At 38.7% G+C, this 13,396-nt stretch overlaps 1 protein-coding gene across 1 annotated transcript in view; it reads right to left on the bottom strand.

The window, feature by feature from the left end:
• Positions 1–13,396, bottom strand: part of wscd2 (WSC domain containing 2) — a 49,239-nt gene that overhangs the window by 17,820 nt on the left and 18,023 nt on the right. Inside the window, exon 2 of the mRNA XM_005794993.3 lies at positions 3,166–4,128. Coding sequence (XP_005795050.1) covers positions 3,166–3,556 — 391 coding nt within the window. The 5' untranslated portion in view covers positions 3,557–4,128. The remainder of the gene's footprint in view (positions 1–3,165; positions 4,129–13,396) is intronic.

The raw sequence follows: 13,396 nt of genomic DNA, 5'->3' as shown, positions 1-13,396 counted from the left end.
GTTAGCTTTAGAGAAACAAGGAAGTGAGGGAGGGGCGAGCGAGACTGAGGGTTTCATTTCATCAGATAACCCTAAGCTTCAGTATACACCATAAACATGTTGGTTTTCTCGTCCTTGAGCTGGGAGAGATATCGCTCGGATCTGTTGCAGTTAGAAAAATATTCTTCTTTGGTATTCTACTCTGTGTGACACAGCAGGGCAGGTTACTGTGACTCAGAGGGTTTCTAGATGAATAAAGTATTTGCTTTCTTTTCTGGCTTGACCTCCCTCACACTGCCAGATGTTTGAGGCTTTCCCAGGAGTTCAAAATCGGCAGCCTGACTCGCAGGTTCTCTCTTCAACGCTAGCGCAGAAGAAAGACACTTCCAGTGCTGCGAGAAGGTCGTCTTCCGAAGAGACTTCTTCTGTTTTTGCTTTGTTTTCGTTATATTGTTTGAGGCAATTAAACTTATTTCAACGTCAGACGAAGAAGACCTAAGTAAATACGAAATTTGTTTTTCAAGTCACAGTTTTATTTATTAAGGGGCAAAAAGCTATCTACCAAATGATAAGCTCGTTGTATCCCAGGATTTGTATTTATGTGAATGAATTTTGACCTAAGTCATGATTAGACTTAGATTTAAGTCTGGGCTTTGACTAGGCCATTTTTTAATTTTCTTTTTCTGAATCCATCAGAGTTCGCTCAGAAACCATGTTTTGTTTCATGATTTTAACTACTTTAAGTTTTTTTCTTTTTAGAACAAGAGCAAAAATGCAATGTTATAAGGATAAGTTATTAGCCTCACCTACAGTCAAGAAATATCAATCATGACCAAAAGATACAAGTCAAATGCCTTTCTTCACTAAAAAACACAACTCAAGAGACAAGACAACAAGTTTAGGCAGCTAACAGTAGAGATGCTGTCTTTTGCATCAAAGTCATTTGAGGCAGTTCGGGTAATCAGGGTGCATTCTGGGTGTTTTTTCCTGAGTGTTTTTCCCCTCAGGCAGACCCAAAATGTTTTGGAGGGATTACATATTTCTTCTGGCCTGTGATCCCTTTGGGATTCTCCAGAATGAGCTGCAGAGTGTTGCTGACCAGAGCAATGTCTGTGTTTTGCTCAGCTACCCTTCAGCTTAGGGAGGTGGTAGACTATGATATTTGTTTTTTTTTCTGAAAGGCTGTGTAAGTTTTCTGCTGGATGTAATGGAACAAATAACTTTCAAAAAGTTTCACACTGGTTAATAAATAATTTTTTTTAAATGGCTGCAGGTTCTTTGACAGAGTAGAATTTCTGAATCCTACAGAAAATGGAAGAATTACAAGATTATTCCAGCTGTGCATCATTGCATATACACAAGAGCATGTAGCTTGGTTGGTTTGTTTATAGATTGAATTTAATGGGAGTGATAGCTTATCATTTGTTGACACTCTGAATGCAATCACTGAGAGGTGCATAGTTTTTTATCTCTGTTAGAAATTTAGAGATGCATTAATAGATCAAATATATGTATTACTTCTACTTGATCTACTGCAGTAATACTTGATGTTGTGCTCAAATAAATGCCAAATATCAGAGAAGTCATCAGTCAGTCCAGTTGTAAATAAACCACACGGTTAATCATTTCTTTTTTAGTTTTTACTGAGAGAATAAAAACGTCCCCACTTTATTAAGTCCAAAATTTATTTCAAGGCAGCCTGTGTCCTTCATTTAAGAATCCATCTTAAAACAATTTATTTTCTTTCTAAAATGATTGAAATTTTGGTTTGATTCATGATAAGGAGCCCTTTAAACTAAAGCAATTTCAAATCATTAAATGATGAAAATTAGCTTTTTATTAAATCTAAATTTTCCCTTCCTGCACACTCTCAACATTTACTGATAATGAATTTGGCATGACCTGTGTTGCTGAGGAATTTTAAATTATTTGTGAAGATTTTAATCGTTTATTCACAATTCTCCAATTAGACATGGATGAAATTCTTACAGTATCAAAATGTTACGTAAAAATGTCAAAGTTTTTCTGTCATAATATGTAGAATATAACAACTTAATGCTTGCTGGTTATTTAGTTATTGGATTTTAAATATTTGTAAAGCTGCTTAATTTGTCTTCCTTTTAAGCAAGGGTGAAATATCATAACCTTCTTTCAGCCACCTGACTGGCAGTGTGCAGCAGCAACGGAGGGGCAGCAAGGCATTAACCACTGCTTTGCACAGCCACAGAACTCTGGCAGATTCTTTGATATCTTATTAAAATGACTTTAAATTATAGAAATGTCTGGGAACTGCAGCAGCCAAACAATAATTATTCATATAGTTCATTTGAAATATAAGTAGTAATAAAGTATATACTTTTCAAATTATTTAGAGAAGGAATAAAAACAGCATAAACTTCAAAAATCTAAACTGGACTTAGTGCACAACTGTTGTCAATGTGAGCCCTAGCCTTGTTGTTTTTGGGTAAGAATGCTAAGACAAAACTGAGGATACCATCTGAAGAGCTATTTTTACTTCAAACATTTTGCCATACAAGCTTAAAGGTGTCAGATCTGAAGGGGCAACTTGTCCTCAAAGCAGAAACCTCTGTTGTCACACATTACATCCCATGTGAACCAGGGGTTTACATGTAAACAGGCTGCATATCAGCCTGCAATAATCCCAGATCAAATTGCAGTTCTTGCGTATATGTCCCAATTCAAATGCTGTCGTAGTCTTGTTTGGCTGAACATGTGCCAAAGCAAAGCTACTGCTAAGGACAGAAACTGGGATCCTTGCAGGATTTACACAGGAAAAAAAGAAATAAGACAGAGGACTTAACTGTTATCTCAACTCACTCTTCAGAGGTCTTTCAGCAGACCAAATACGGCCTTCAGTTCCAAGCTGTATGGATGCTGCAAAGATTTTTGAGCATCGGTTTTGTAATAGGATGAAGTGGGACACTATCTGCATGTGCGCTTGCCAATTCACCTATTATTATGAGGTTTTGCTCTACATCCTTATAACTCTCCCATCGGCTATTGTTCTTGTTTTCCTTGCACACTAAAGTCTAACTTTGGAACACTGCAGATGTTTTTGCACCTGTTTTAAACTTTGTACTCTCCCTATGAGGGAATTCATTCTAGCCTGGTATTATATAACTGAAACAGTAATGAGACATTGCAACAGGCAGGTTTTTTTCTCACCTCTTCCATCTTCTACGTCTTTGGCATTGCGTCCTTTAAGAGCTCGATTCCAGCTGCTGGTGTAGTCTCCCCCTCTCCCCGCCGTTTTGTAGCCCCCCTGTCCACTCTTCCTCATCCAACGAGGTCCAAACCTTCGACCGGATCTGCGTGTCTCCTTGAACACCCTGCTCATGATGCCAAGCCCCCGAGTGTCTGATGACGAAGCCCGGCCGCCCGCCTCTGAAGCCACGACAGAATCGCGGCCCCCTCGGGTGCCGGGACCGCTATCCCCGACGAAGCCGGAGTGCAGGAAGACAAGGCTCCCTGCAGTCAGGTAAAGCAGGATGAGGGAGAAGAAGCGGACAGGTTTTCTGCAGAAGTATCGCTGTATCCTCAGGAGAGGCTTGGCCATGCTGGCTCCCTCTGCCTCTCAGATACACTCTCACAGTGAAGAAAACTCATAAAGCAGAGGAATCAATACCAGCTCTCACTCCACTCCCACCGTACAGACCCACTGGGCATTAAGGGGGGGAAAAAAGTCTGTCAAAGTGTCTTAATCTCATAGGAAGGTCATCCAAGCAATCACATGACTCCTCGCTCATGTATGAGCCTCCAGCCTCATGAGGGAGATGCTCTGCATGGGTGCACCGCGCCTCTCTGCAGAATGCTTCCAAGTGAGAGTCCGAGTCCGTTCCCACCAGCAACCCGGCCCTCACAGCCGGCTTACAGGGCCATGGCAATGAAAGGTGAGTGGCTCGCACTGAAAAATGATCTCTCAACGCTGCTTTCACTCCAGCTATCAGCTTCACTGAGATGCCACACCAGCACTGCAGCAGCACTTTCTCCCACACTGCGTGGAGGGAAGAGGGCTTTATTTACCAGCTGAGCCGAAATCCTCGGCTTTGTGAGGCCGGTTATTTACCAAGACGCTTCGGACAGAAGAGGGTATGACTCACAGTCTGCAGTAAAGATGCACATACACACCTGGAGAAACGAGAATAGAGAGACATAAGATGAGAGTTTTGAAAAAAAGCAAAACAAACATTAAAATTCAGTAGCTTTACTTTAATTTAAAAAATATTATTATTCTATAACACGTAAAAAAGAAGAATGTGCAACAGGTTGTTTGATAAAGGTTTTGAATCCATCAAAAAGTTAGTAAGTGAAAGAGTATTTTCTAATTGTGCAGTAAAGCATGTGTCTTTCATTAAAGGGCATCAAAGTATTTAGAAAACAGTTGAAATTCTTAGTTCTCATACAGAAACATGCTGTGCATGGGAACACGACGCATGATTATTCATAAAAAAAATAATTTATTATACCACAGCTATAAATAAATAAATGAATAAATATTGCTACCTTGTAGTTACCAGGAAATGTTTTCTTATTTTTCATTTATACCCAGTAGCATGAAGAAAATAATTAAAAAGCATGTGCGAATAGCATGCAATTAACATTATAAACATTTCCCTGTTAGAGGTTCAGAGTAATGCTCCATCCTTTGGTAAAACAGGTGAAGCTGTAAGAAACAACAAACAGAATCTTGTGCAGCATTTTTACTAAGGTGAAATCTGAGGACTTTGAGAAAAAAAAATTGTTAAAAACATAAATCAGGAAGATTGGAAATGAAGGCATCAGGTTAAGAATCTGAGTGGCTAAGAAAGCTCATTAAGTAACTAAAATACATGCTCTTATGGATGGTTGTTTTCTTTTCATATTTCTGTTCAGATTTCGTCTCCTGTTCTTTTCCCTCTTTTTTTGTTGACTTTGAAAATTCTCCCTCAAAGGAGTCACTGTTCTGGGACGGGCTGCGAAGGCTACCATTCGGAGGGGTAACGCAACACTCACAAGGTCACAGAGTTTTCCAGAACACTGGAGAGGACGCGCCGCAGCCTCAAGGCTTTCTGTCCGCCCTGGGACTAACCTGCACAGTTTTTGTCACCTGAAACCTCAGTGGCACTGCAAACGTTCCCCCCCTCTTGGTTTATTGTTACTCAGACTGTCCAGAACTCAAGGACTTCAGTGACCTGCAGCATCAGCACACAAAGACAACCCTCATTCTGTCTGAAGTGTCAAAAACTTCACTTTCTATGACTGATTGTCTGTTCACTTCAGGATCGCATCTTGACAAGAAAATAAGCTTTTTCTTCACTGGGCAATAATAAAATGGTTAAAAGATGGAGTTAAGTAAGCAAGGCTGGACAAGGACACAGGTTTGTCTTTAATTAAGTTGAACATTAATTAAGTTGAACTTGTCGTTCTCCAAGCGTTACGCTTGAAGAACGACAACAAAGAATTGGTCATCTTAAAACTCATTCATGAAGAACTTGAGCAAATATTTTAGTGTGAAAACATACAACTGCATTAAAATATTAATTTATTTTACGGCTTTTTCCACATCTTTACCTTGGATGCTATCAAACATGCTGGTGGGTGCTATAAATGAGAAAATTCACATCAGTATCTGATATGCAAAGCATAAATTGTGTACAAATAAGTTAAAGATGTTCACTTTACTTTAGCAAATGCAACTAATGGAAAGTTCAAAGTTGTGAAGCATTTAATCTATACAAAAATAAAAATGATAGGATTTCCCAAATATCTTCTTTCCATGTTAGCTAGAAGTGGTGTTGAGTTTCTAATATCCATCAGAAAGCTTCGTCGCACATTAATTTGCACACTTCAATTATTTAGTCATTTCCAAAATCCAGCAGCCGTAAAACATGTAGAAATGTTGCTCCCATCTTATACTGTAACCATTCTGATCATCCAGTTTCATTTAAGTATTTAGTTACTATTCATGAAAAAGAAAACATACTTCATATCATACAGTCGCAAACATTCATGTCTTTGTTTCAGAATGGATTCTGTTTGCAAAGGATCTGTTTAGCTATAAATATGATGTTGAAACAAATAAATTAAGGCCCCAGAGATCTAGATGTATCAGACATGTCCTAAAAAGATCTATATGTAGAATATGTGCAGCATCCGAATCCTCCAAGAAGAGTTTGGTTTTCGGGAAATGTGTGTAAGTGACTGTTATGTCTGCTGCAGGTAAAGAGCTGTGACGTGATGCTCTGAAAACACAACAGATGGCTTCATGAGCGTGAACAGATGGAGAAAATGTGCAGGTGATACCCAACAACTGTGCCACTCATGAATCCATCAGGGCCCCCTGCAGGTTAATTACTGGTGTAAATAATTCACATCTCTCCTTAGTTAGGAAAGTGAAACTGAGCTCAGTTCAGTTAATGACAGAAATGAAACCATGCATAGACTGTAAGTCATTAAAAATATAGTGGATATGTAGAGCAAGAGAGAAACCCAGAGGACCATTACTTGAATTAATCATTTTATTTCCCAAATTAAAGGGTAAATTTATTTTAGAGCCCTCAAAATCTCAAAGATCTTGAAGGAATTTAACATGAATAAATCGAAAGTGTGTTTTAAAATGATTTAAAACACACTTTTGGGGCAAACCTCTTTAAAACAGAAAGGTACTGCTATCTATGGAGGATGATGCTATGCAACAGCAAAATAAGCTGATAATGCATTATTTCCTTTACAAAAAAACATAAAAACTTTCTAATGAGGATATACAGCTCTGGAAGAAATGAAGAGACCACATAAAATGATCAGTTCTCTGATTTTTCTTTTTGTAGGTATATGTTTGAGTTAAATGAACATCGTTCTTGTATTCTGTGAACTACTGACAACATGTCTGTGAAAGCAAAAGTTTTGTATTTATTGCAGAAAATGAAAAATGGTTAAAATAACAAAAAAGATGCTGTGCGTTCAGACCTCAAATAATGCAAAGAAAACCAGTTCATATTAGCAATACTAATGTTTTAATTCAGGAAGAGTTCACAAATCAATATTTGGAGGAATAACCAGGAGGTTTTCAATGAGTGGTCTCTTAATTTTTTCCAGAGCTGTATATATATCAAAAGTATCTGTAGCAGAAGCGGTGCAGTAAGTACTTTACCAATTGACCTTTGATGCAATAAAAGAGGGTGATGTCTCCTCAGCCATCATTTCAAACATTTTCCTCCTCCAGCTTTATAAAACTATTGAAATCTTGGCTGCAGGTGAAGAAACAAGCCAAAGCTAATGGAGAAAAACAACACAATTATGCCACAGTAGGGAGTTACCAGGCAGACCGTTGATGAGACTACAAGTGTTTGCATTTTTTTATTAGTATTATTTTATTTGTCCTTTGTCAGTAAAAAAAACACGACACCTACAGTCAATAATTAACTCCATAATTGCTCCTTTCAGATGCTCCTCCAGCATGCCTACTCATAATAATTAATTGCAGCAGTGGTGATTTTTTTCTGTGGCTCTGCCAAATGATAGACAGAATGTGTATCTGAACTTCCTTTCCACATGCACAGCAATAGCTTGAAGAGACATTAAGTGAATCAGTAACAGGTACAGAATAAATTATTATTTGAGAAAAAATAAGACTTTCAACTGCTTCCATTCACTGCCTCTGTTATACCCAAACATGATTTTACCCTAGTATTTCAGTGACACATTTGAATGAAAAAAGGGAGGCAAAAATTCATCATTTTTTTCTTCTACAACTACTTTATTCTGAAAGCTAAAACTCAAAGTTCAAACAGAAAATTAAATGCGACAGAATTAAACAAAAATTGTCGCAAAGTTTTGTTTCTGTAGGAGTCAAGATGAGCTCATTTAGCTCTCCATTAATTCACAGTCATGCTTAATGAACCAGCTAAAAGCCAACAAGAGCAGGTTTACAACAGGAAATGTGAAATTTAATTTTTGAAGAGCAGACAAGGCGAGCTCTCCTTATGCTGCAGGCAAATGTCTCTGCAGGTCAGATCTATAAATATTCTTTACATCTGCCCCAAGCGTCAATTGAAGAGGAGTAACCAGAACAGACATACAGCTGCCTTGCAGTGTTTTCAGAGAAGAGTTGAAGCCAGAGCAGACCAAACCTTTTTTTTTTCCATTTTCCTTAACATGTTAAAAGCCATTTAAAAAAATAACATTTGCAAAGGGTTTTGTCTGATATCAATTCCATAAATGACTATTATCACAAACCAACAAGCTCTGAACTCACAAGTTTAGTTTCAGGTGTTGAATGCACGACTAAACTATATCAAAGATTAATTCCTGCTACTTTTTTCTGTAGACATAATCAATTTCTATTCCCTTATCTCTCACTTTACACAAAATATTCCTTTCGCTAAACGATAGGAGAGGCATTCTAACAGCTGGGTCCCCTCAGCAGCTCACACCAGACGAAGTAAATTAACTGCGATATCCTCTGAAAACTGAGAATTACTTTTCTTGCTGTATTTTCACAGCTGTTAGAAAAACAAAGGAAATCAAGGGTGTGACAAAAACACCAGCGAGGTTGCTTTTTGTCAGAGATTGGTGAGATACTTTAACCGTCACCAACAATAAGCTTTGAGACGCCGCTGTATAGGAAACACTATCACCAGAGGCAGGAAGACAAGGTCATCGAGAGTTCCTGTTCCAGGATTACTGGGGAAGGAAACTGTTTAAGTTTTGTCTCGTATCTTCTTCTTTATCTCCCTGTTTGCACAAAGAAAAGCTGCACCCTAGAACAGATCTGCATGTTGTGACGCCTCCTGCACGTCAGCAGCAGTAGGGTCAACAGTATTAGCAGCAGCAGGCCTGACCCTCCCCTCACCCTCAGGCAAAACTTTCTGCTCTCCTCACATGCTTGGCCAGTCAGTGCATACAAGCCATGTTTGTGAAAATCAAATCAAACTCCAGCCTTCATTTTAGCCCCAGCGAGAAAGCCTTCATTTGCAGCAATATTTTTCCCAAATCAGCTGCCTAATGACGATGGAGCCGTATCACAAAGCAAAGAGAAAGCACAGGAAAGCAGCCAACGGGATGCTGAGACTTTCCTCCAGAGAAGCTTTGTTTTCCATATGTCAGCATAAGAATACAACGTAAAAGAAGATACTGATGCTTTCTCTTTACTTTACACGGTCTAGGGAAGGCTGAAGATAACATGTTGAAGTGAGACAGCTTGAACAAGCCACCGGGTAGATGCCAAAGTTTTGCGGCTGTGCAGAACAGATTTAAGTGGGTGGATCAGTGCAGAGGGCAACTCTCAGAAGTGCATGACCCTGAAAGGCTGGAGCGGTTGCTTCCAGTAAAACATGGTCACTCTGCCAAACATTCCTCTGTCTTTAGTGTTTGGCAGAAGCTTCCAAGGTGTGTGCTGCAGTTTTACCTCCTATTTAACTATTTAACCTCAAGTATTTGTGCAAAACCAGCAAGGTAATCACTGCTTCAGCTGCAGACAGAATCCATGTCTCTCCTGACACATCTTCTACTTTCTTTGTTACAAAGTTACTAAGTATAGTGTACCACTAAGTGCATTGGGCTTATCACATGGTGTTGCTTAGTTTGTTTTCTGCTGCTGATGAAAGTCTGACTTTTTGTTTATCATCTTGGTCAAGTATGTGACCTTTTTACTTTTAACGTTACAAGAACAATTTAGGGCAAAGCTGTGACATGAAGTGGATACATAGATTTAGACATTTAAAAATGAAATCTGAAAAGTGTGGTATGCACTGCTCCCTTTGCTCTGTTTCCCTAAAGCTGAGCAATCAAATCCCTCACAAGTTACAAAATATTATATATGCATAGAGAACCTTAGTGAACTAAAATCTACACGAAGACCAAGGAACACAGGAGACATGTGAGGGATAAAGCTACGGAGACCTCTCAACATCTCACAGTGCACTGTTCACTCCATCATCCAAAAGTCAAAGGAGTATGGCACAATTACAAATCCACCAAAATGAAGCCATCAATCTAAACTAGCTGGACAAGCAGACATTAATAAGAGAGGAGGTTTGGTGTAACTCTGGATAAACGCTGATAAAAGAAAGTCTCATTTGCAGTTTGCCAAAAGTCACCCAGAGGATCCTTGAAAATGGCAGAAGGTGTTCTGGTCAGGTGGGAACAAAATAACATGTTTGGACACGTTTAAAACATGTGAGCAGATGCAAAACTCTTAATATTTGGTGCATCTTAACCTGCTGCATCGACCCTGGGAAAAGTCTGCGAACATTTGAAGATGATAGAGACACAACTGAGCTGCAGCTGCAGAGATCGGTGGTTTCACCAGGAGCTGACACAGAGGCTGAATCCAATGTCCAGATGTTTCAAATTTATATAAAATTCTGAACATAATGAATGATATTCTTTACACTTCACAAAAACGTACAACTTTGTGATAGTCAAGCACATCAAACTCCCATAAAATGCACTAAAATTTGCAACAATAACTAAATGTGGAAAGGTATAAGGGTGTGAATACTTTTGCATGACACGTTACTTGTTTCACATATGGATCCTATCGAAAACTTCGTCCTGACATTACTGCAGAGGAAGTGCGCAGTAATTCAACTTGAGATGTCGTGCACCATGTCTCCATGTTCATTAACCTCTCATTAGCGACTTGCTGAAAGATTAATGTTAGACATTAACCCCAAAGTCTTCATGAACTCTTGTTTTTGTTCAACCCAATGTCAGATGAGTTCACAAAGTTCTTTTAGGTCAATCAAAACCAGATATTTCTCTATGTATCCATCCATATGACAGATTTTAAATCATCTGTGGTGAACTTAGTAGAAATGCATTTTATTCCAATGTGCTATGGTTGCTTTTTCTATAGCAGTGGAAAGGAGCTGCAGTAGCAAAAGATTATCCAAGGAAGTGACATCATGGAATAGACATCAAAGAAACAAGACATATACATCTTGTCAAGCTTAAATTATCTCCAGTGGTTCACAACCACATGACCAGAAGTTTCATGTAATTACAATAAGTAACAAAATGAAGAGAGAAACATTATACTAAGAAAAAACTGACTTAGATATTCTTACAACTAAATCACACATGAGCAAACACATTAAAACAGATTCAGTGGATTTGTTTTCCACAAGTGCTGCAGGTAAAACATCTGGAGTAATAAAAAAAGAAAACCATTATTTTTACCTAAGCTTTAATTTTATTGAAATTTATTGTAAATATAGCAATATCGCAACAACAGAAACAAATTAATTTAAAAGAATGCTAATTTATTTCTTTTGGTTTATATAATTTAGGACACCCTTACACAATCTTCACACTGGAATAACTTTCCATGACCTTCAATGAAGTTAAAATGCAGTTATATATTATATTTTGAATTTTAACCGCCAACTGCAACCTATGTGCAATCTGGAGATGTGTGTTTCATCTCCGCTGAAAGCCCTATTCCACTGTAAGTCAATACCTGTCTGTAGATGCAAGAGGCCTTGTCATAGCATTGCATTTATTGCTTTATGTTTTGTGTCACAGCTGCACAGTGAAATCGCCTTCATTACAGCTAAAACAGTGCAGAGAACATAGCAGCGTCTCTCCCAAGAGCGTTACACTTAATTAGTCAGAGCGCTGCCAATATGGTGTGTAGCCTAAACAGGTTGTAGCCTTGATACGAGGAGAGGGTGGCTCTTCTTTCAAAATCTGATGATCAATGTGAAGCGGTGAATTTCATGCAGCACAATGAAAAGAAACCGGCACCATCACAGGACAGAAATGTTTTGTATGTTTAAAATAGCTAGGGAGGATACTGTGTTCTTAAATCACTGCAGAAGACACGCCATGGTGTGGTCTTATAGTCTGGTGTTAAGGGAGCTTTTGTAACAGCAGGGGAACTTGACAGAGTAATTAACAAGTAAGAGGTGTGACTCTGCAGAACAAGCAGTAATTTACTAGTTGAGGGGGTTGGTGGTTTGATCTCTGATTTCCACAGTTCCCATGTTGGAGTATCTTCGTACAAACCAATAAACCCCACGCAAGCTGCAGTCTGTTCAAAGTGCATGTATGAGAGAGATAAAGCACCAAATAGGCTCAGAAATGTGTATACTTTGGAAAAGCTTGAAGCTTGCAGCACAACACTAGAAAAATGCTAGATAAATGCAGCCCTTTCACAATTTAAGTGGGGCTTCTGTACAAAACGCTCAAGCCATCGTTTCTGCACAGCGGCTGTAGTAAACCAACTTTTTATCAGAAAAGGTTTTAGATCTCATTTGAAAAGAGGTTACCATGGATTATGCTCGTCTGTTAAATCGTTATGCATCTGCATTTGTTTGTTGGGATTTGTTTCTCCATTGCATAGTACAAAATAGGCCTTTTCTGAAGAGAGTGATGTGCACCATCTGCTGAAAATCCTCTTCCCATTATCATTTCATGGGGCATTAGGAAGTTTGTGTGACTTAGTGGCAGAGAGTTTTTGGTCTCAGCATAGCAGGAACAAAGCTTGTTGTAATCCTGATCATTCTGAATTCTCCATTAAACTCATGATGACCTTTTCTTTCAATGAGAGGCGGTAAATTAAAGTGTCTAAAAATAATATAATCCTCATCGTTGACAATAGCACAGTTGTATAAACGCCCCGGTGTTGTAAAATGAGCAATCATGAGTTTTCCCGACATGTTCCGAAGAAAACGGTCAATCAACGGGGACCAGCTAAAGTTGGACAAATCATGTAGTTTATCTGTAAATCAGAAAAAAAGATCTGACCATTTCTGAGAAGAAAAACGCTGAAACTTTGATAGCCAGGGTTGTGATGCCCAGAGAAACGGACATCCAGACACTAATGATGTACCAAAAAGCTCCGAACCAAGTGAAACAACCCAGATTCCCACAGTGTCAGTTTCTGATGTCTGTGAGTGGCTGCCACACCCATGAACCCAGCGGGCCGCATGGATGGATATTTCAAGAACAATCACTTCAATCGGTCTTCTCTAATGGCTTCATAAAAGAAGTAATTATTCTGCAGCAGTGAGGCGCTGTCAGCGGGAGATCAAATGATGTCATTTTCCATCCGAGCTTAACAAAGCTCGTCATTCAGAGCCTTTCAGCGTGTCTGTTTTCCCTTCTTCAAAGAGGAAAAGAGATTCTCTTCTTACACCTCAGCTAAGCACAGATGATCTCGCTGCTTTAATTAAAAGTGAAATCTCAGAGATTTCACTTTTCTGTGGTGAATCTCAATATTTCTGCTTGAATAGACCTACGAGAGGATCGCAGATGCTTTCAGCAAATGTTTCATTTGTGGGAAAGAAAAAGCGAATAGAGGTGGGGGAGAGAATCAAGGCTGTCTGGAAATTTTCACAATTTTCAAATAGTTAATTCACAATTACCATGACACTGTTAACTTCTGACATTTTAAAAGTATGATTTAATTAAG

This window comes from Xiphophorus maculatus, chromosome 12 (genome assembly GCF_002775205.1).
Source record: "Xiphophorus maculatus strain JP 163 A chromosome 12, X_maculatus-5.0-male, whole genome shotgun sequence".
Classification (NCBI taxonomy): Eukaryota; Metazoa; Chordata; class Actinopteri; order Cyprinodontiformes; family Poeciliidae; genus Xiphophorus; species Xiphophorus maculatus.
This window is presented reverse-complemented; position numbering and strand designations above follow the sequence as displayed.